Source organism: Cololabis saira, chromosome 17, assembly GCF_033807715.1.
Source record: "Cololabis saira isolate AMF1-May2022 chromosome 17, fColSai1.1, whole genome shotgun sequence".
In the NCBI taxonomy this organism is placed as follows: domain Eukaryota; kingdom Metazoa; phylum Chordata; class Actinopteri; order Beloniformes; family Belonidae; genus Cololabis; species Cololabis saira.
The window spans coordinates 20,881,886-20,906,906 of NC_084603.1; the positions used below are offsets into that span (position 1 = coordinate 20,881,886).

The following is a 25,021-nucleotide window of genomic DNA, read 5'->3' on the forward strand; positions in this document are numbered from 1 at the left end:
AGCTCGTGAAAAGCCTTGGTCTGTGAGTGACAGTGGTGCTGTCTTTTGTATTGACTTTGAACTTTCGCCTAAAGTCTGCCAAACACTTAATATCAATCACTAAAAGTATATTATAATCCTCGGGATGTCAGCCTCGAATTACATCTGTGCAACCCACCACCTCCCCACCCCCAGCCCAATCCACGTCCTAATAACATAGAAGGAAACAGCACCAGCAACAATGTTTTCCTAACAGTTCATGCATTACGACTCAGGGGAGGGTTAGAATCATGCATCCCTGCATCTTAAACGCACACATACACATACACGCACGTGTTCCCCTGTGAGATTCAGCGGGTGGGGGGGGGGGAATAATAACACAACGCTGCTGATCAGAGCCGCTCAGCCCGCTCGCTCTGCTCTCGGGGCCCCTGACAGAAGCAGTGATGTTTGAGATGCAGGGAGCCCTGAGTTTGTCCATCACTGATTAGTAAAAACTCTTCTGACTCGGCTGCAGCTGTGAATGCTGTCTGTGGATCCCGGCACAGACACCAAATAAGCTTAGTTTTAGTTTGTTTTTTTGTTCCACAATAAGACATTAAGTGCACGCACAAAGGCACATATAAACAAAGACGCAAACACGTGTGCATGAGGTGCGCGGACATGCAGACAAATGCTCTGCGTGTGCAAGAACCGCTGTTTAATTTGTAAAACACTGCTCAGCAAAGCTGGAGCAAAGCAGGCAATTAGAGGCTTCTCTTCCTGAGCACTTGACTGTATTCCTTTAACCTTTATACAAAGATTTATGTCAAAGGATTTGTCACCTTCGCAGTGGGGCCTCGCGCACAGCTTTTCTAAACACACAATAGGAGAAAAGGAGGGAAAAAACTTCAAATCCTCCTGCGAGGATTTGGGAACTTATATAACTCCCAATTATCAAAACTTCTCCTTGCAGCCTTTGCAGGCCTCCCCTCTGTTTGTAAGACTCACAAAATATCTACAGTGCCACTGAAGAGTGTATAATGCCTGTGTGCCCACATGACTGGTGAAAACACTCCTGCTCTTTCTGCCCCGCTGAGTCCTGCTGCATAATGGGGGTCTTGAAGGCTCTGGGCTCAGAGCAGGCCTGCCTAACAAAGCCTTGGTGGCTTGCGGCAGACAGGAGAGTGTGTTTGCGAGCCGCTTGCCAAAAACTAATTTTCAGGAGGTTTTCTGTGGGATGCAGTGGCAGCAGCATGACAGTGTGAGGTTTTAGATATCTTGGCGAGCGAGGAGGGGCTGGGCTTGAGATATGTAGTTCTTTTGTGGAGGTACAGAGAGTTGGATCAACAAGAGTTCACAAATTGGTAGTTCAGAATACATTTCAAAAGAAAATAAGTTTTTACTTGTTTCATTTCTTTTAATTGTATTTCCACCACCTCATCAGGCACACATTTAAACTAATTTCAGATTGGTGACTAAGCAAACCCACTTTCATCAGTTTGTGCTATATATATATATACACACACACACACATTATATATATATATATATATATATATATTTCACTCAGTCTGTAACCATCTCTTGTGAGCATTTTTATCCTCTGTATCACTCCACCAGTCACTTTCCCTCTTTCTAAACAGTAAGGTACCTGTTTACCTGTTGGGTGGTCTTGAGCTGGGCTAAGCTAAAGCCCCAGTCCCTGCAATCTAAGTGTAGAGTAGCTACTAATCCGATTTCAGGAAACAGCCAAGCTCCCCCACCTCCCCACCCTCCAGCCCTCACTTGCCTTTCACCATCCAAGCAAGCTTACTATGTCTCCTCAGAGAGAGAGAGGGAAGTGAACAGTAGCAAAAACGTCTCAGAAAGGAATATTTAAACCATAGCTTTGATCAATAAAGTCATTTTTCATCTTAATAATCCAAGAGCACAAAACAAGGTTTCCTATGCGTATCTGGCCCTTTAATAAGGTGTGACTCTGAGGACATATTACCAGCTCACCGGCTAGTCTCTCCTCCGAGTCCACTCTGCCCTCTCTGGGACGTTACCAAGGCCAAACATAAAGCAGTGTTTCATGGACCCGAGGCTTATCTGGCCTCTGAAAGTATGTGAGACATGCCAGGAAACAAAGGAGCGTCTCTGCACCCTCTAGCAGGATGAGTATATCCTTTTCCCTCCGGCTTTACTTATTTGACAAGTCCATGGTCGGTTTTATTGAGAGGGTGGAAAGAGACTGAAAAGCATATGGACCGTCGAAGTTAAATGAGAAGCAGAAGCGAGACTGAATAGCAGTCCCCGCCACAACGATAGTCTCTAATATGTTATGGTTGTGCTCTAAACCTGTTTAAATGTTTCACGAAAAACATGCTCCTTCTCAACTTGCTTTTTGAATTGCAATTTTAATATACTTAAAAGGTCCATGCTTTTCATATTAGTGTAAAAAACTAAATTGCAACACATTTAATTTGTTTCAACATTTTAACCAGAGCTTCGCGGATCTGGTTAAAATGTAAAGTTTGTTGTAATTTCCACGCAGCTTCCGGTTTGTCTGTGAAAATATTTGATTCAGTCACATTGACAGAACATCCAAGAACAGCATTCATTGATCTCAAGTAAAATAAGAAATTTAAAAAAATGTTTGTGACGATTGACTAAAAGTGCATTTTGTGGAGAATGGACCCCGCAAATTGGTAAGTGGATGTCTGGGTCTTGAACAAGCATTCTAAGGTTCAAGCATCTTACTGTCTGAACCTAAACTGGAATATTACTTATTACTTTTGCAGATTGTACAATATTTTTAAAAAAGCATTAAAAAAGATTAAAAAATATGTAATTAAAAGTAAAAGAGGATATGTACACAGGCAATAAAAACAAAGAGTCAAATTCTGTAAATATTGTTTGTTATTTTCTCAGCCGATTCCGCCCAAAGATTATAGATTTCTGGACGATTAAGCTAATGCAGCTTTTTGTCTGACCCATATATGCAGCGTCATTGTGTGGAAAGAACTGGGCCAGAGTGGCAGCATACCTATGTGGAGGCTGAACACAGACCATGCTCACCCTAAGGAAAGCATGGCCTCAACTGGCCAAACGTGAGCAGTACAACTTCAAGTAACCCTGCAACACATTGACCATACAGTCGGAAGTCTTGTCAATGGAAAAAAAAAAAAACAGTTAGATAAACAAGACATTTTATTTTGATAAATGCTACATACTGCCGTTCTATTGCTGAAAAAAAAAAAAATTGGGGATATTATTGTGGCACATGTTGCCAAGTGGGGGAGCTTGGGGACCTCCCCCTTTGCATACACTCATACATTCATACAGACAGTGGTGTTAGGACAGAATCGTGTGTGACATGAGGCGATCGTGTCACAGTGTCACAGATGATCCGTGGTGCTCTGTCTGACAGCAGATACCCTCAGGGCTTTATTTTACTGCCGAGGGTACAACAGTACATACGACATCTGTCGTGCTGACTGAGTGTGCATACAGGGGTTTATGTATCTGTACTTTACGTGACTGTATCTGTGGGCATGCTAGTGTGTCAACTTGTGCATGAATGCATGTTGTGCCTGTAGTTACTTGTCTTTGTGAAATACTTGAATTCACTAAAATTTTTCCCCCCCCCAATATTCTCATCTCACTTCCTCTACTCACCAATCAATGATACAAAGTTTTCCTGCTCCTACCAGCTACCTGTCATAGCGGCTAACGGCCCCATTCTCCTGAGTTCCTCCAGTGTTCCTTTGAGCCGTCTTTAACAACAGGTCACTCTAGTTGCAGCACTTCTGCCACAGTAGGACTGCTCCATAAATACTCTATAAAGAACAAGGATTTCAGGGTTAACAGGCTCCACTGTCACAAACAAAGGTAATCACCAGGGACTATGCTGTAATTGTGGTAGGGCTTCTGCTCCTCTTGTACAGCTCCCTCCTCGGGTTTGTGAAAGAGAGAGTTAAATTATCATCCTTCATTCATAAAGTTAGAAAGCCAAAGCTCTCCAATGCAACTCTAAATCAAAATAATTGGTAAGAGTATGGAAAATGTGGACAGCCATGGCTCATTTTCCAAGCATTAGATCTGTATTTTGATCCCCATCCCCTCCAAGTCTTTACGCTTCCTCAGCTAAGACACCGAGCCCCTATATTTCTCTCAAGGTGTTTCTTACTGTGAGGAAAAACGCCCTGGATATGTTTAGAGTGCATAACATCTTGTATTTCCTGCTTGTAATAAGTGAATGATGAACACATTGTATAATGTTTTACAAAACATTAAACCATTTAAAAAAATTTGGGCCAGCTGTAATTCAGGAGGTAGAGTTGTTATCCTTCAACTGTAGGTTAGTTAATCAGTCCAGCTCACAAGATCAAGTGTACTTTGACCAGAACCCCCTCAAACATACAAAAAAAATCCTCACTGTACTCTGGATAAAAGGCTGCTAAACAAATGTAATAAAAGATTTGAAACAAGAAATATTTCAAAGAATACGTTTTTTAGCTCATTTATTTTGACTTTAATTTCAGTCCAGTAATTATATGAACCCAAAATGTTTAAAGTTTTGACAAATTAGCTCAATTTTTTTATTAAGATACAATACATTCATCCTGTCATAGTTTATTGCTTGCTGTATTCGTATTTCTTAAGTTCTCCTGGTTTTGTTATTTTTGGTTTCTTTCCACTCAATTGCTTTTTTTAAATCAATATTTTAATGTGTTGTTGTGCAATGAGACATTGTGCTAATTTTGCTCCCTGTCCTTGTTCTACAGCTGAGTTTATTGTCACCTCCCTTAATATTTGAGAGATCCCTTGAAGCGTTCAGTAAGGTGGCAAACAATGCTTGGCATATCATGAAAAATGTTATACTTGCTAAAGATCATGTTTGCATTGTGATTGTGGGCATGTTACCGCAAGACAACACACTTCAATGGTGTATAGACATAAATCAGAGACAGTACAGCATGAACAATACAACGCATGTTAAGGTCTGTGAGCTAAATCAGCAACATTTTAAAAGTTCTCAAACTTGGTCGAGGAGACCATGAGGGCTAACCACTTATTTGTTTAACAGTGCAACTGAGAAAAGTGCTGATCCAACACAAGTGTATTTGCTGTGAAAGGAAGCCTCTTGAAAAGGCACCAGGCAGCACGGCCCATTCCCTGGGCAGACGCAGACGGACTGCTGCAGATTGACTGGTTTTCTTAATGTCTCCTCTCTGGCGAAGTTTCTTTCAGAGTGCTGAGAGGCAAACAGGCCCCGGTGAAAGACTCACTCCCCATTAGAGGAGGTAAATGGCTCTTCTGTGAGCAACCGGTTAAAGCAGGGTGCAGATAAAGGGCCTCTCTACACACTTCTTCAGATAGATTAGAGAGGTGACTCTTGTCTCGAGGATGTAAAATGTTTATAAGCGCACAGAAAGCGCTCGACCGTAAGAGCTTCAGCAGTGTCACTATTCTATTTATCATCAAGAATTCACAAGACTCTTGTCAGCAAAATCAGCAAAAGGGCTCATAATGATGCATTTGAAACGGTATCCTCATTGAAAACATTTATCTTTCTTTTTCCAACTTCATTGTGCATCTTAACTGTGCCTTTAGAGTGGAGTATCACAAAAAATCCATGTTATGCTGTTTGTCATTTGGCATTCAAGAGAAGAACTTGTCAGAACTAATAACTGTATGACTGAAAGTTTTAAAAATGTCCATACACTTTGTTGAAACATGTCAAACCCTAATGGTACTGTACAATTTTTCCTTTTTATATGCAACTTCTTCAAATCTAACTTTGTCTGTCTCTCTTGAAGAAGAGCTGCTACCCCAAACTGCAGGCTCCTTGCTTCCTTGCCAGCTTCCAGCCCCTGATTGCATTTCAGCCAAGAAGTAAATACTATATGCTCAGTTACCAGGTGAAATCAAGCAGGCAGATGTGTCTGCAGCCTCAGTAGATACTCGCTGGAGCCAACGACTGTCTACCTGCGCCACAGACTTTCTAGCCATGGCTAGATCCATGTCGCAGAGTTGGTGTGGGTATATATGAGGCAGAGAGGAAAAAAGCAAGGGAAATGGTTGGAATATATGGACTTTTATAAAAGTAAAACATAACAAAAACAAAAATACTATTTTTTGTAAAAGTAGCAAGGCCAAATTTTGAGTGACCACAGCTTCATACTTCATAGAATAAGATCTCACAAAGAATAAAAATGTAAAGTTATATACACAGCCTCACATTTCCATCCACATCAGACTTGTTTGTTGTGAAGAAGGTAGAAAGACAGAGAAACAGAGGTATGAAGGAGAAGGGGTGAGAACACAATAGCCCTCCTTCCAAGGGTCTGTAACCATAGACTCTAATAAAGTCACTGGCTGCAAATAAAGAGCTACTGCTCAGCTCATGTTACAACAACAAGGGCAGCATTATTCAAGCGGCTTAGTTTTGAAGTATACCACCAAATGTTAAAGGGCAACAAACAGAAAACAGTCCATGAATAATGAAGCTCCAGTGACAGCTGTTTTAACCTCATTTGAAGGGCAGCTGATAACTTTTACAATATTGACATGATGGATTTTTTGCAAGGATCCAACCTTATACATGGTGATTTTCTTGTGTGTGGTGTGAACTGAGCCCTAAGAAGTGGTGGGTAGGTTGTTTTCTTTTTTTTTTAAACAAAAAGATACTTTAAACCATTCATTTAAAAAAAAATCTACAACAATTGATCCATTGGTTATTTCCTCTATTTAATGATAAGTTGGAATACTTACAAATAACTTTGAAAACCTAAATAAACATCAAACAACATATTTCAAGTTAGGTTGTTTTTTTTTAATTATCAGGTACAATATAATGTAGTGTTTCCCCTCAATGTCATTATAATATTGCACCAAATGTACATGAATTGATCAAATTTAAGAAAACTTTTGAGGTATAAACCGTAAAACAACAAACTGTAACACAAAGTTTTGTGTCAGAAGCTGCATCCAATCCAAGTCTGACGAAGCCTTTCTTTGCTAAATTCAGGCCTCCCTGTTGCTAAAGGTTGTGACCCAGCTTTTTATTTTTCCCTGAGCTGTTGGCTTAATGAAGTAACAACAAACTGGGCCTGCGGCTAATGTGGAGCGGCACTTCCTGGCCTCTCCTGTCTCCATGAAGACGTATTTCATTTTCTCTTATCTTTGCCTTGGTCATGTGGCTTTCCGCATGGACACCCTTGTCTCCCCGAGTTGCGCGAATAATGGAAACTTTGTTAATGTCATTAATCTGCAGACCAGGACATGAACCAAACACATTTAACCTTTCTGAGTTTCTCTCTGCCACCATGCAGCAGTGACTCAGGATGTGGGGACAGTTGCTGCTCAGTGTGACGTGTGACCACATGAGACTCTCTCTTGTCCACCTCAATTTCATCTGCTGTACAGCCACTCAATACAAACAAGCAAGTGATATCCAACATAAGGGAGGGGGGGGGGGGGGACCCCCTCCAAAAATGTATCTTAATTGGTCCACTGATGCTAAAGTTGCATAAGATCCCTTTATGTCTAAAATTATACTCAGGATCTTTTCTAATCAACTTCACTTGAGTGAATGCGTGTTTATAAATGACAGTGTTCTCATTTCCACCATGCACATTCAAACAATGGTAATGTCAAAAGACTGCTTAATGACTAATCAGGTGGCTGCATTCATGCCTCATTCAGAGCCCTTATTCACACATTCCACCAGCCCCATGAATGGACACTCAGACCCACATGTCATATACATTCATTCATAAGAAGAGAACAGGAGATGGGGAGAGAGGTTGTGAAATAAAAAAAAAAAAAGGAATCTCTCTGGTAGGATGGGTAACCCAGGGGACATTTTCTTTTGTGTGGTGCTCAGCTTATGGGGCCAAATGCCAGCAGGCTTACCTCCACACTGTCTGTCTGTGTGTGTCCCCGTTTCCTTTGCACACAGTAATTAGGAGGATCTTAATGGAGAGGGGGGTTTATTAGTGTCTGAGGAAGGCTTTAAATGTCACTTTAATTAAGGGGGATTCGACAGACAGCTTGTGTGGCGATGTCACCCATTTTATAAAATCCTTGTTTGGGCACAACAGGAAAATAGAAGTGGGTCTTTAAAAGGAAGAGGGGGAAAAAGGCCTTCCAGGGGAGGACCGTCTAGACCCAGTCAGGAACAGAAAAGACAGTCTGACCCGGGCTAAACATAGGGATGGTGATCATTAACCGCCAAGAAATTCCACATGTATGCACGCATGCAACAAAGAAGTGGGAAAAAAAAGAAAAGAAGAGAAAACAGGCAAAGAAACCCACCTGGCCGTGCTGAAAGAGTTTGTCTCAAAGATAAGCTCGCTGCTAAAATTTTTTGGTGGGATTAATTTATTCTCAGCATATCCTATGGCTATTCAGGCAGAATATAAAATCCTAGATTATTTCCTGCTTGGTTAACCTGCATCCGGCCAAGCCCTCTCACAAAGCCATTGTAATGTTGTCATTAGTTATGCTCCTCTGGTGGCCAAAAGATTGATCCCAGACACTTGGAAACCAATAAATGTGTACATGAATGGCAGAGGGAGATAACACATTTCTCACAAACAGAGCATTGAAACATGATTGGAAAAAGATTACTAATGATAAGTAATAAATTCAGCATTAAATGGACAGGTTTTTTTATTTTATAATGATGTGTTTCATATATATATATTCATAAAGTGTTTCTGATGTTGCCTTGAAAAGTTGTAATGAATGAGATAGATATTCGTATATTTCACTGAATTAAGATACTTTTATTTCTTAGTTTTTTCCTTTTTTTATTATAAAAAAATGTTATAGGGATTGTTTTCAGTAAAAACAAACAAACAAATAAGGAAGCTGTCATCCCATCACCTAGAAGACAACATGTACTCACTCGTAAAAACCAGTGTTGTCACAGACATCCTAGGGCTGTAAACGGAGAGCCTCTCACAATAACTCCAGCTGCTGGGAGCCCACATAGGAGATCTGATAATGGGTGAGAGGGGAAACAACAAAGTGCTCAGGGACCAGGGATTGTCTGTAAGACAGATAAGAGAACACAGGAACAGGTTATCAGCTAGTTTATGAGGTGTCACTCGGCTCAAACGTTCACCTGTTTCACAGGAAAGTCATTATTACAGAACGGTATCCAGTTATTTTACCCAACGATCTTGTTGTGAATCATTTATATTTTTTACACCATTAAAACAAAACATTATTTTTTGTCATGTGTTTTGTTTTGTGAAATAGCATTTTGTGATTATATATATATATATATATATATATATATATATATATATATATATAAAAATGACTGTAAACTGTAGACACACAAAAAAACTCTTAAACATAACTCTCTAATCAATAGAAAACATGCATTTTTTAGATTTTCAGGATACCCTTTTCCATCATATATCACAAAAGAAAATGTACACTTTCAAGATATTTAGATAAACCTTGCATTGTACCAGCTCACGTTTGTACAAATTCCTTACACAGGTAAAAAAAGGTAAGCATGAAGAATCTTGTTGATTTCACATTTCTACATGTGTAATCTTTGTAATTGTTTTATTGGGAAATGTATTCTTTTTGAAATGATTATGTTTTATTTTGAGTGTGCACGCTTTGAACATTGGAAAAAACTACCTGAAATAGTAGCCTGACTGAGATAAATGGCAGTGCAGCAGCAGCGCACAAGGAGGTGCCTTGCAGCCCCACAGGACAAGTACCCTGCACACACTTCCTGTGTAGGTGGAGAGCAGCGTAACACCACACCCTGAACCATCCGGACACAAAGTTATTATCAAAAGCATTTGTTTAGAGTACATTTTAATGATAATGACAGCAACCAGCAAACTTTTTTTTGCTTTCTCCAAGATGTGTTGTATTTCTTAGCAAAGCTAACTTTAAATTCTACTGCAATCACTCAAACTAATCTGACAGAATAGAGGACGAGGTTATATTTCATGCTGAGTACTGTAACTGCACTTTTTTACAATGAAATCATTGGATAGCACATGAGACAATGCAAATGTCTCCTCCCCAGTGATTTCTTTCTTATATGATAAAAATCATCATCATGAATAATTGAACAGTTTTTTGTTATCATCTTAAAGCAGCTTGTCAGTGGCACAACTGCAAAGAGAATGTATGCTTACTGAAATGGTTAATTACATTTTTTCTTAAAACTTCACTTTACTATATCACCCAGGTTGCATTATAGTTTACTTTTACATTAAAAAACATTTTATAGGACACGCCTCAATGTGAGAAAGCAATGCCACTAAAACAAAGAGAAACGTTTGTTTCCATAACAAAATAAATAAATATAACGCAACCTCCTGTAGATAGCTCAACTGCATGGGTGCCTTCTCCAGATTTTTTATTATGATTCTTTCACCCACATAAATGATCAAAACAAATGACAATCTCTGTGCGAAGAAGAGACGGAGCCCACAAAAGGGAGTCTGACAGCCATTTCCACAACAGATGTTTTTACAGAGGGGTGTCTTCTCTCCACTGAGCAGTCTCACACATGAGAGACCCCCAAAAGCTTCAGAGAAATGTCCAGAAAACCAACATGTAAATTTGTAACTGCCACATCTCAGACGAGCACGCCCTCACCAAATTTGTTTCTGTGGTGAAAAAAAATAAATAAAAGGAAAAAACATAGAAAATGTGAAGCAGCTGTTTCCAGATTTACATATCGGCATAAAAATGCGGAGCGATTGAATCAAACTTCAATCTCAGAAGAAGAAAAAAAAAATGCAAGAGACAACATTGTTATGTGTTATCATTTAAAAAAAGATAAGACCCTATTGATCCAGGTTGTGGGCAAAAGCTGCACTATTGACAGGAAGACAGAATATGTCGGGGGGCAATATTTCATACATTTGGCCTGTTCACTCCATCACTGTGAGACGGCGTTTTCCTGGGCTGTATATAATAACACGTGTGCTCTTTATTTCCTCAGATCAATGGTAATGTGAGGGGGGCCACACAAGATGGATGCCAGGGGCAGGTTAACCTATCGACTGCTCAACAGAGACACGCAGACCAAGACAATGAAGACCAATCCATTTACTGAAATGAACCCGAGCTATGTTTTGAAGCGCTTTGCTTATTGGGCCCATCCGTTGTAGTTCAACAGAACTTGACTGGTGCCTTTCATTTCCACTGGATTTTTTTGTATGTTTTTTTTTTTTTTTACATGTCATAAAATATGATACATTTCTCTTTTAAAAATGTATGATTTCCAGACATATATAAAGACTGTCAGCATGTCCTGTCTGACCCTGCACCCTCGCCTAACTGGAGGCCGGTTGGGGAAGTTGAACGGAATGGAAAGAGTGCCAATGGGCCGCCTGGTGACCATTTCCTGGGGACAGGACAGGAGGCAGACGGGAGGGCAGAGCAGCACACACCGGTGGCCTGGATCTGGATCAGACTCACCCTCCAACTACAAGCCAGCTCCTCTCATCCTCATGCTCCAAGTCCTTCCAGGTCAATAACCAGCAAAAAAAAAGAAGAAAAAAGCAACTGTGAAGTTACTTATAAACACACACCAACTTAGATTTAAAAGTCTAGTTCAATATTGTACTTTTGAAAAAATCTACACACACTTTGAGCATTGTGATCGTCAAAACCATGCAGAGAAATAGAGATAGATGACATATTCAGTAAAACCTTGGATGTAATTGAATGCAAGTTCTGATTATGAATGAGGCCTAATATTGTAAACGTTAAAATCAATTAAACTCCACTGTGCTTGAATTCACACTGTAAATGGCCCTTTTGTATAGGTTTGTTAAACGTTTAAGGTTTTTAACTCATTTTCTGTCCACTGAAGGTGTTGATTCCAATATTGCTGCACAGGTGATTCAAGTGAAAATATCCAATAATTCTGTACCTTTCTTTTGTGCAGAGCATCTCATTCTCTGACAATAATAAAATCTAAATAGGAAGTCACTCTGGCTGAACTGTACAGACAGACATCTCTGAGCTTTACTGTCTATACCTGGGTAAAGGCTAATTAATTTAGCTGTGAATTATTCAATGTTTTTGGTGAGTCTGATGAGAACTGTAAGATGATCTTTTTTTTCTCTCACAGACTGCCTCAACCAACCCCCAATCCCCATTGTCTGTGTGAAAATGGAAATCTGTGCCACCAGTACAATATCCACATTATGTACCCTGCCTCGACATTGTTGCATGACATGCTTGATTGTACCCTGGAGTGAAGGAACAGCAACGTATAAACATACCATTAGCACATATTAAAGATTCTCTTCTACTTTCGTTAATTTCTAATAAGAAAGTTTTTAAATGATTTCTTATGTACTTCTTTTCTTCATGTTTAATGAGCAATTTATTCTCGTGTTCGAAATAAATCCATTACTTTCTGAGTTAATTTCCCTTTGTGTGTTTTTTGGATAAACTGAAACAGTCTATCTTAATTTTTTAGCTAAATTCATTTTACAAAATATGCAGTTAAATTTAATTGTCTATAATCTCTCTGCCACACATGTGCACAAAACAATCACACAGATGTGGTTTTTCTGCCTCGTTTTAACTAAATTGTAGAAACACTTCATTTCTACTTTGTGTTTTTCCAGATTTAAAGTTCATTACAAGCCTTGTTATTATTGCCAATATGAATTTGCATTTATTTGGATGTGTTTTACTGTTGAACGTTTGAGGAAAGTGTGCAAGAATAACATGAAACAAACTATATTTGCACAGCTCAACCTTCAAATCCATGTCTTCCCTTACTCCCTTGCTCTATTTCACTTTAGAGTAAATACATTTTTTTTAAAACTAAAAAAAAGCAATATTTTTCAATCTGGAAGTCAGACGTAGAGGTGTAGCGCCCAACTAAAGTTGATCCAGTGCATCCAGTGTGCCAACTAGCTCAACAACATATAAAACAACTATTTATACTCTGCCTGCATGCACAAATAGCAAATACCTTCTGATTCACAGACGGAACAAAGGTAAAGATGTAATATAACAATTTCCCACTACATCATCAGAAACACTTATTCTCAGCTGCAGCACACTCAATTTAAGCATATGAATTTTTTGGCTCTACACTTTATGTGCTACAGAGTTAAAATGTGCACTTTAACCAGCATGGTGGGAATCCGACACAAGACATATTTTACAGTACTGCTGTCTTTGTGTGCGTGTTATCTTCCATCCAATAGGAAGGTTTCAGAAGTACATCATCTCTTCCGTGGATAACGTCAAGCAGTTAAGTGGCTCAATGCTGCCACCTAGTGTCATAAAAATGTTCATTTTAAAAAGAGAAATAGAGCCTAACTTTATCTCTATATAGTAGGTCTGTCAGCAAGAGTTCATTTTAACAAATGAAGTCTGGATGAGATAAAATGAAAAGTAAGATCACTCACAGCATATGAACTAGAAAAACCGCAGTTCCCTTTGATTGTAACTTAACATGCCACTGTTATGACTTTGATAAGCAGTTCAAAAGGGAAATGTTTCATGAGGCCTGTGTGTGTGTGATTTTTCTGAGTGGCCATAATCTCATAATTAAATAGTCAGATAGATTGTTCTTGCTGTCAGCAGTTAGGAGAAAAACAGAGGTGTTGTCCGTTTCTGCTGAACATGTCTCGTTACCTCAGCCCCACCTGTCTAGCCATGAGCTCAGAGTTGAAACAGAGTTCAGCCAAGTTGAGTAGTGTTCCTGCTAGTTTTATCTGGTGTGTGTACCATATTTCCAGATGAAATACTTCTCTTGGCAAGGGACACCACTATGCGACCACGGAAACAATTGGCTGGGCATTAATGATTTAAAGCTACATATCTGCCATAATACCAACACAGGCAGACGTAACTGAGAGCTGGTTCTGATGGCATCATTGATGCTGCCTCAGATAACACCTTGGTCATGAACTATGCATGGATGTGGCAAAAGATGGAAGATAATGTCCAAGTGAGAGTAGACTTTTTACCAACCCAAGGCAAGCGAGACTGAGGCAGTAGACAGAAGACAGAAAACATCAAAACAGGCTAAATGTGTTGCTTTTAAAATTAACAATGAAAACTGCACATTCACAGGAAAACAAGAAATGTTTTCTTATGTCAAATTTCAATAATCAAAGCTGAGACTTACAGTGCCTTGCGAAAGTATTTGGCCCCCTTGAACTTTGTGACCTTTTGGCACATTTCAGGCTTCAAACATAAAGATATAAAACTGCAATTTTTTGTGAAGAATCAACAAGTGGGACATAATCATGAAGTGGAACGAAATCCATTGGATATTTCAAACTTTTTTAACAAATAAAAAACTGAAAAAGTGGGCATGCAAAATTATTAAATTATTATTATTATTCCCCAAATTATTATTTATATATTAATACTTTGTAGCGCCACCTTTTGCAGCGATTACAGCTGTAAGTCGCTTGGGGTATGTCTCTATCAGTTTTGCACATCGAGAGACTGACATTTTTGCCCATTCCTCCTTGCAAAACAGCTCTAGCTCAGTGAGGTTGGATGGAGAGTGTTTGTGAACAGCAGTTTTCAGTTATTTCCACAAATTCTCGATTTTTATTCAGGTCTGGACTTTGACTTGGCCATTCTAACACCTGGATATGTTTTTTTGTGAACCATTCCATTGTAGATTTTGCTTTATGTTTTGGATCATTGTCTTGTTGAAGCACTGTATCAAGCTAAGGCTTATCAAGCAAAGTCCCTGATATTGAGAAACGAAATATAGAACGAGAAGCAAATATAAAAAAAATATTGAAGAATATGTAACTGAACGCACACAAAAATGCAACAAAAAATGAAAATCCAAGTAAAGCAAAAATAAACCAAAAGGCTAAAAAAGGGAGGAAAAGGGTAAGAAAAAAAGTTTTATACCATAAGTAGTTAGGAAAAGCATCAAATTCAAAATGACCACGAGAACCTGTCATGACAAATCTATTTAAACTCAGGATATTTTGAGCTATTTCTATCCGTAATGTGTCATTGTGTTCATGCTTTTTTATACATTTTTCAAATTTGTTGATGTGTTTTGTCTTTTAGTTTAGTCATTTCGTATTGCATATGACTAGCCTACTCCTACCTCTCTAAGTTCATTTGTGTCTCATAGTAGTCATCTTTGTCTCTCTTTGGGGATGTTTAGGTTTAAATTACTTGCTTTGTGTCTTTATGACCACTCTGTATCTTTTTGTGTTCTTTTTTTCGTTGTCTCATACTGAGTGTCCTTTCATGGTAGCATTATGATGTTTCATCATTTAGTGTCTAATTTGTTCTTATCATCTCTTTGTTGCTGTACATTTGTAAAAAAAAAAAAAAAAAAAAAAAAAAAAAAAAAGAATTAAAAGCAGTTCAACTACATTTTACAAACCACAACAAAACAGAATCTATTCCAAAAAAAATTAACAAGACCGCATTTTAGACTAATAACACTTTGCTTTCCAATTGTCTTGTCTGGTTGACTCTGCTGGTGCACCAGTGGGGTGGAAAAGGAAATGGGAATCTCAAAGGAATATTTTTAAAAGACATTTATATGACATCAATGTTGATACAAATTTAGTTTTGGATCTGAGAACTTTCAACCTCCTTATCTGTAAGGTTAAATGTTGTATTTGGGCTTTTTTTTTTTTTTTTTTTTTTTTTCCAATTGTTACGTTTTGCTTCGTCCACTGATGTGCTTGATGATGATATGTTATTTCTGTTTATTACGTTGTTGTTGTATCTCTTGTGTTTAACTACCTTTCTCTCTTGTTTTATCGTTGTAGCGTTCATCACCCCTGGGTGCCCCCCAGGGGTGCATCCTCTCGCCACTGCTCTTCTCCCTCTACACCAACGACTGCACCTCAGGGGACTCTTCTGTGAAGCTCCTGAAGTACGCGGCCCCCCCTCACCATCCTCAACAGCACTGTCTCCACCACAGACTCCTTCAGGTTCCTGGGATCCTGATCTCTCGGGACCTGAAGGCAACCACCCACATCAACTCTGTCTGGAAGAAGCTCATCAGAGGTTGTACTTCCTAGGTTCGTCAGCTCAGGAAGTTTAAGCTGCCACAGCAGCTGCTGATCACCTTCTACTCTGCCATCATACAGTCTGTTCTCTGCACTTGCATCACTGTCTGATTTGGATCGGCCACTAAACTAGACAGGCACAGACTGCAACGGACAATTAGGTCTGCAGAGAGGATAATTGAGACTAACCTCCCATCTATCCAGGACCTGTACCGGTCCAGGACCAGGAAACGGGCAGGTCACATCTCTGCAGACCCCTCACACCCAGGACACAGTCTGGTTGAACTCCTCCTCTCTGGACGGCGCTACAGAGCTCTGTACGCTAAAACCTCCAGACTCAGAGACAGTTTCTTCCCCCAAGCTGATGCTCTGATGAACTCTCAATACTCATAGAGTCTCAGAGTAATCAATCATTGTGCAATAATAATAATAATAATAGGCTAATAACCACAATCATATGCTGTAACAATGCACCTTTCAATAACCATGTCTACCTCATACTGCTGCACTTTTCACCTTTTTTTAAATTGTATATATGTTAATAAGAGCTGTCATTTGTCTATTTACTGTACAGTGTGCGAAAATAACCGAGTCAAATTCCCTGTCTTGTTTGGCCTGACTTGGCCAAATAAACACGTTTCTGATTCTGATTCTGATGTGCTTGATGATGATGATGACGATGAAATGTTATTTCTATTTATTACGTTCTTGATGTTGCTCTCGTGTTTATCTACCGTATACTTGTTTTATCGTTGTCCTCTCTCTGGATGAGGATCAAACCAACTCTTTGGCCCCTGCAGCATCAACCAGGCCAGTCCGTCAGTTCACTCTGAGGCAGGGACGTGAGGAGACCTTATGATGGGCAGGTGCTAAAATTTAAAAAAGGGACACATGGAACACGACTTTAACACTTTCCGACAATAACTTTGTTACATTTGTTACTTTGTCACATTACAATACAAAACACTGTTGTGTTTTGTATTGTATTACCTGCTCTGAACTTCTTAAACCTTACCCACGACAAATACCCCCTATTATAATAACAAACTAAAACTAATACTAAAACTAATCGAAACATTACAGATCTGAATCAACATAAATAACTGGTCCATGTGCTACCTGCTGTGCTCGTTGTTATCCAGCTGGTGATGGATGCATGGCCTTTAGCACCTCACTCCACTCCTTTTCCCTCTCTCTCAACCTCCTCTCCTTACTGCACAATTAAATATCCTGATAAGTAAAATAAAAATCTGATGCACATAAAACATGCGCCCACGCACACACATACATACATACATGCAGCCAAGTGGGGGATTGCAACTTAATTTAAATTACTTTAAATTAAAATGACCACATGATCTCTAAAACGGTGGGCAAAAAGACCCAGAGAGACGAGCAGCTGCATTTCTATCCCTCTCTCTGTCAGCGAGATAATGGCTACTAATTACTGACAGGAATATACAGCACATGTAACGCAGCTGCAAAGCATTGTTGTTGTTGTAGTAAGGCACTTGACTAAGTGAACTTCGTGAAGTGCCCTACTACTACAACAAAAACAACAACGACAACACACACACACTATGTGCACATAATGCTACTGCTGCAAACGGTAAATGAAAATATATCCTCAGATGAACAGTCAATCTCCTGCAGACCTGCAAAGTGCGGGGCAGGTCACGTGACGAGGGCCTGCCAGGTGCATGTCAAGGAGGGGGATGTTCATCATATCATTTTATTTAGCTGAATTATTATTAATTGTTATATGATATTAGTGAATGAGTGGCACGATAGGTCCACACTTGAAAATGGAAATCTTTTTTTTTTTAAAGGCCTTTGAAAAAAGAAAGGCCTTTGACAGAAGGCACTCTTGCACTCTTTGGGCATCTGAGCAGAGGGGGCGGGGCTTGAGCCCCCCCACCTCTGCTTTTTTTTTTTTGTATGAAACTTTCTTTCAATTCCAGAAAACACAATAACATTAAAATAAATGGCAGACATCATTCAATAATATAAAACCGTTTTATTAATACATCCATGTATAAAACACAAACATAGCCTACATAGGCATAATTATAGTCCAAAAAATGAAGCTACAATAAAGTGCAAGTAGTTCGTGACATTAACAATTACACTAAATAATAAAAGGAAGGCAATACATTCAGATATCCGTAAACATTTATTTTATGAGGTTGAGAGTGGTATTACGTTTTTTGTCATTAACTGTCTCAAAATACATTTTGAAATCAACTTTAAAGGGAACTAAGGATGGACAGGATTTTGAGAATTTTGCCTTATGAATGTGAAACTTAGTAACAAGAATCATTAAGTTGACCAGTTGTTGAATTTTGTAATTTTGTTTTTTGTAATATAGTATAAGATATAGGCCATTTAGCTTCTAATTTAATTACATTATTAGTTTGTATGTCAAAAAATTCTTCAAATTTTTTCCAGAAACTTAAAGTATGTTCACATTCATAAAACAAATGTATGATGGTCTCTTCGTCATGTTTACAAAATACACATCTGCTATCAATGTCTACATGGATATGGATAAGCCCCCATGCCCCCATGCCCCCACCTCTGCATGTGCCTGCGCTGAGGAGGAAATGACGTGAAAACGCTTCAAATTCTGCGGGCTAACGGGCATCATCCAATCTGAACAACCCTAGCAGCGAGCAGCCTCCCCTCTCACGTCCAGGGGGTATTTTAGCTTCATGTATCCATAATTCTTCGCACGGTAGGTTGTAATGGTCAGTCGGATGAAACCGTTGCCGTGGTAACCGCGGTCCCTCAGGTTGTGTGTAGTCTCTTCGAGCTAGCGATGCTAGTTCAACCTTTATTCTCTTATTGTTTAAGCTACGGGTAACCACTAGGATCACAGGGCATCGATAATACATAACGGTGCATGAAATATAAATATAACTTATTTTGGACAATATGCACACCTTTTAAGCTTAAGATTGTGGTGTTTAGCTGTGATGCTAGCTCTGTGTTGTGCTAGTGCTGGACAACAATAGATTATATTATAATGACCAGGAGGATACTGTTTTGGTATTCTTCCACTATGTTTGTGAGGGTTATTTATTTTTATTTAAGATGAATGTAGTATCTGATTTGCAATCTTACACAACCTTTCGTAATGTCTTTTGTAACGTCTCCATGTAGGTCTTACGTGGTTGCTGAACAACTGGTCGGGTTGGTTATTTAAAGTTTGCAGTCACTGCTGCCTTTTATAACTGCCGTGCCTCCCTGCAGCTTCCTGACCGTGTATTCCCCCCCTGGTTCAGAGGACAGCGCCATGGGCCTCCACCAGATCATCCACAGTGCGCTGCACGAATTCATCCAGACTTACATCCCCGACGCAGACCTCAGGTAGGATGTCCTCATCTCTGACAGGTAGTCGGTACATGATAACCTTTCAGCAAAAAACAAAGAAATAGATTCCCATATGGGAATATAACAGTGTTATATAACACTGTAAAATCCTATAACTCCTCACCAAATCAATGAGTGGATGTGCCAGAATTTTCTCCAGCTAAATGCAGAAAAGACAGAGATGATCATTTTTGTTCCTAAAAATGAAAGGGAAAAGATCAGCGCTCACCTTGGCTCCATGTCATTGACAGTACAAATCAAGCCAGAAATCTTGGTGTAATTATTGACTCAGACCTGAACTTCAACAGCCATCTAAAGTTTATCACTAAGTCTGCCTATTACCACCTAAAAAACATTGCTAGAATTAAGGGGATTCTGTCTAAACAAGACATGGAAAAACTTATTCATGCATTCATTTTCAGTAGGTTGGATTATTGCAATGGCATCTTTACAGGCCTTAACAAGAAATCAATCAGGCAGCTGCAGCTGATCCAGAATCTGCCGCGGGAGTCCTTACAAATTCAAGGAAACTGGACCATATTACACCGGTCATGAAATCGCTACACTGGCTTCCAGTGAGTCAAAGGATAGAGTTTAAAATCTTACTGCTGGTCTACAAAGACCTGAATGGTCTTGGACCAAAATACATGGTTGATCTGTTAGTTCCTATGAAGCTCCCAGACCCCTGAGGTTCATCTGGATCTGGTTTGTTGTGGTTCCCAAGAACCAGAACCAAGCAAGGTGGGGCAGCGTTCAGTTATTCTGCTCCTCACCGGTGGAACAAACTTCCTGTAGACCTGAGGTCTGCTCCAACTGTCAGCTCCTTTAAATCAGGACTAAAAACATTACTGTTTACTGAAGCGTACTGCTAAATTAAATACTTACCTGCTGGACTCTACTGCCCTTATTTTTAACAGCTTATGCTTTTTATTATTTTACTTCTTTTCTTATCATCTTATTCATAATTTTATTCAATCTTATTTGTTATTTACTGTCTAATTATGTCTTACCGCTTTTAATGTCAATGTAAAGCACTTTGAATTACCTTGTGTTGAATTGTGATATATAACTAAACTTGCCTTGCCTATAACTAGATTCAACCCCCCCAAAAAAATCACATTGCTAGTTTTTGGTAGTTCTGGGTCTCATTAGTCACCCATTCTCTCAAGTTTATTTGCAAAATAAAAAAATGAGAGAGAAAACTATTGGAGTTAAGATTTTGAGAACTGGAGGATTTCACTGACTTTAAGTTTCTATCCAATCTTTAAAGACAATGAGAGTCTCAGAGGAATCAATCGCTGTGCAATAATAATAACCTCAATAATATGCTGTAATAATGCACCTTTCAATAACCATGTCTACCTCATACTGCTGCACCTTTCACTTTTTTTTTTAAATTGTATATATTTTAATAAGAGTTGTCATTTGTCTATTTACTGTACAGTGAGCGAAATACCCAAAGTCAAATTCCCTGTCTGGCATGTTCAAACTTGGCCAATAAACCTGATTCTGAATTTAAAATATTTTTTCTTTTTTTTCCCAAAAAAACATTTAGTACATTGGATGATGTTCTTCTGTCTTACATCACTGGAGTTTTGGAGGACCTTGGCTCCCAGCAGAGTGTTGAGGAGAACTTTGATGTGGAGGTCTTTGCAGAAATGCTGGAAGCTTACATTCCTGGATTTGCTGAAATTGACAGGTAAACAAATAGCCATGCTTTCTTTCTGCCGGGATAAATAATGAGAAAAACCTGAAAAGCATACTGAGAAGATTACTGTCATTTGTTAGTAAAAACTTTTTTTGTTGTCCCCCCACCTTTCTAGTGTCAAAGTTTGTGAAATGATGTTCAATTTGGCTTCAAAACTAGCCAGTGCTCGGACCACAGGTAGTGATATTTTTTTTTCTCCTTTCCTTGTGTACATTTATTGTCTTTTTGAAACTGGCTTATTTATTTAGTTTTCATTTTCAGAGTTGCTTAAAGTGTGACCCTTTTAGATAAAGGACCGTCAGCTCAATCATTACTTGTATTTTGTGTTAATGTTAATCAGCTGATGAAGAAAATGGCATACCTAAGGTGAGGACAGAAGATGTTTCATCAAAACTGGACACCCTGCCCAGCCAGCCTCCACCGGCAGAACTGCAGTGCCTTAAACCGCCGACAGAGGGCGCCACTGCCAAGGTTATTTAAGCAGGACACATGAGCACATTTTTTCACCATGTCTGATCTGTTGGTATTGTTAAATCAATCACAGCTGATGACTATAGATGTGTCTCTGTCCAGGAACCAGTATCTGAATGGGACTCCCAGGAGCAGCACCTGCTGGAGATGTTTCCCAAATGTAGTTTGTCAGAAGCTCGCAGTGCATTGTGTATTGCCAAAGGAGATATGGAGGAAGCAGTACGCCTGATCATAGAGGGTGATGTCCAGCTCAGCCCCACACCTCTTAATGTGAGTTTCAGTAACACTCCAAAATATCCCTGCTGTGTTGCGTCTTAACCTCTGCCTAACTTGTGTTAAGTTAACAAACTGGGTTGGTGCCTCTGTGTTGTCAGGTAAACCATGGGAAGAGTATTTCCTCACTGGCAGACCACAAACTTAAAGAGAGTATCCTTGAGAAGTGAGTAAGATAACAAATGTCATTGTTGCTCAGCACAACTACCCTTACTTTCGGGATAATCACCATCTCCCACTTCCATAGGTACATGCATGTGGACAGGGAGGAAGATAAAAAAACACACCGACCTGTTGCCCCCAAAGAAGTAAGAGTTGTTTATTTACCATTTAACACGTCGCATATGTTCCTTTCAAAAACATTTTTGCATAATCTGTTTTTCTGCAGGCTCCCAAAAAGTTAGTTCGTTACCATGGTAACCAGGTTGTAACCACAAAAGGGGAGCGGTATCAGCTTGTAAAGACAAATGAAACTGAGGACATGAAGAAAACGTATGTCAATCTCAAGCCGGCACGAAAGTACAGGTTCCATTGATGATGAGCACAACACTGAAAGAGCAGCTAATGACAACTTTGTTTACACTAATTTATTTATTAACCTTGTTTAGCCTAAATCCTGGTATATTTTCCCAAGTAATGTTCCACATTATCAGTGTGTTGGTGGCTTACTTTGAAACAGTTACCATTATATGCCTTGGTTAAAATTTGTGTTTGTTGCATTACTGTTTACTTGAGGAGCTTTTCAAATGTGTGATGTTTTTGCAGGATATTGTAATTTGTTATTTTTTGTGGAACAGCCTAACTCAAATTTTTTGCCACCTCAGCCGGTCTGATGTTGAATTTAGATTTTTTTTTTCTTTTCTTTTTAAAGAAAATCATAGTTGTGACATCACTGTGTACGGTAAATGAATCTGTATTCTTGTTTGTAAATAGGTTCTAGTGGTGCTTTTCGACTTTCTTCTGGATATTACTCATTTGGATTTTTCCCACCCTTAAACCATATATCTCAAAGTGCCAATTGCATATTATATTCAGTTTATAAAATATAGGGTTGTAGTACTGTGAAAATGTTAAAACCAGAATTTTAACACAATCTGCTGTGCTACAAAATTACTACAAGGGAGAGGAAGTCCTCATTGCTTATGGTTCTGTTCCTTTCCAGTAAATAAAGGAAATGTTTCCTTATGTCCAATTTTACATTGGTTTTTATTGATATTACTCAATAAGATAAATAGGAAAAATACATTATAATTATGGCTCAACACATTCAGAAAATGACAGGATAGTTTAAATAGGACACCTATGATCAAGTTTAGCCTGTGCAAGGGAAAGGTTGCTAATTTTCCTACAATGTGAAGACTAATGAATAGTAAATAAATACCTAATTTTGTTGCACAGCAAATGTAAATTTTCAGCAAGTGTGCATATTATGAACTTACCATGTCTTTCACATTAAACGGAGGTTCTCTCATCCCCTAAAAAAAAAACTGTTCTCCTGGAGGACTCCATTTGAAACAGTTCCCTCTGAATCATGTTTATTTTTGATATAGATGTTTAGATTTTTAATATCTCCATGGGGAAAAATGTTTACAAAAATGTTGGGATGTTGTAAAATGTAAATAAGTTATAGATCACTTAAATTCTATGTTTAATTGAACATTGCAGATGAACAGATCCTTGAATCTGAGAAATGATTGAGAACAAAATTATGAAAAAACTGACGGAATATCTCATTACTAGTCAGGTCAGTTATACACAGTACTCGAGTTGAGGGGGGATGAGGGGGGATGGCATCCCCCCCTGAAATAAAAACAGTCAAAATCATCCCCCCTGTAAAACTGCCATCCCCCCTTTCCATCCCTTATGTCATTTCATCAATGAATGTGGTTTTACTGCTATTTCAACATTTAGAGTCATCACCAGAAAAATTACACCAGAAAAATAACTTATTTGACTATTTTTACCTGTTTCAAGTAAATTTTCACTTGAAATAAGTAGAAAAATCTGCCAGTGGGACAAGATTTATCTTCTCATTACGAGCAATAACATCTTGTTCCAGTGGCAGATTTTTCTACTTATTTTAAGTGAAAATCTACTTGAAACAGGTGAAAATTGTTGTTTTTTCCAGTGATGAGTCTTGTTTAAAGTGTAATGAAATTTTTTTACTAAAATGAGACATTTTAACTAGAAATAAGACAAATATTCTTGTTAAGATTTTGAATTTTTGCAGTGATCCATTTTACTTATCCTGTGAAGGACAGAGTCATATTGATAAGTTCAGAAAACTGTTTTTTATTGTGTTTTGTTGTATTTGATGTAAAGCCAGTGGATATTTAAAGCTTACAGAAGGCTGCATTTAACTGCTGCTATGTCATTCCTGCAGTATTTCTGCAGGTGTTTTGGTCAGTGCTATTATTTGTAATATATTATATTATTTGTAATCAGCACAAATTATCTGTCCCCATATGATAAAATCCACCATCCCCCCTGATTTTTTTTTTACAACTCGAGTACTGGTTATTTATGATATATATTAATAAAGGCTGAGCAGCTGGAACGAGTGGCTTTGATTTTTGGGCCCTCAAGGAGCACTGGATGTATAACTGACATGATTATGAGGTGCACTTATCGTCATTATAGAAAACTTTGTTGCTCACGTGACAATGTCAAAGCTTGTATGAAGAAGATCATAATGCATCACTCATCTAAAGCATTTAGAGCTATAAAATGGAAATTCTGACATGGACAGCTCCCAACTGTTTGGCAGCTAAAATAGTTTCAAGAATGAGGACTCGAGTCAAGTTAAAAATTTAAGTTTGTGCATATTACCAAAGTGGTTTACTCAAACTCTTGTGTTATTTGAGTTGTGAATTTTGCTTTACTTGTGTCTGCATTTGTTCAACTTTAATATGATTGTATTCCTATATATTGTTGTATATTATATATTCGGATAAACAAGTTGGTCAGAGTTTCTCCAATAAAATACCTGTTCTGATCTAGATCCAGTGGAAGCAGGTAATAGGAAATTGTCTTAACTTGGTGGTGTGATTTTGTTTTCCAAACTTGTTGATACAGTTAAATAAGTAGATGTTAATCAGCTACAACGTTATCTTTAATTGGTATAGATTGTTTTGTTGCTTATAGAATGGACTCCCTAAAGGTGTTCACATTTGAATTTGGAACTAAGAACTGCAAATGCACAATTTATAGTAAATACTCA

At 38.5% G+C, this 25,021-nt stretch overlaps 1 protein-coding gene across 1 annotated transcript; it reads left to right on the forward strand.

The window, feature by feature from the left end:
- The first annotated feature begins 18,575 nt into the window (after positions 1 to 18,575).
- Positions 18,576 to 24,990, forward strand: cuedc2 (CUE domain containing 2). Its single transcript, XM_061745634.1, has 9 exons — positions 18,576 to 18,711; positions 19,230 to 19,346; positions 20,905 to 21,048; positions 21,173 to 21,234; positions 21,398 to 21,528; positions 21,631 to 21,798; positions 21,903 to 21,967; positions 22,049 to 22,109; positions 22,190 to 24,990. The coding sequence occupies exons 2-9, from the start codon at positions 19,273 to 19,275 to the stop codon at positions 22,334 to 22,336; spliced, it is 852 nt and encodes a 283-aa protein (XP_061601618.1). The 5' UTR covers positions 18,576 to 18,711; positions 19,230 to 19,272; the 3' UTR covers positions 22,337 to 24,990.
- Positions 24,991 to 25,021: the final 31 nt, after the last annotated feature.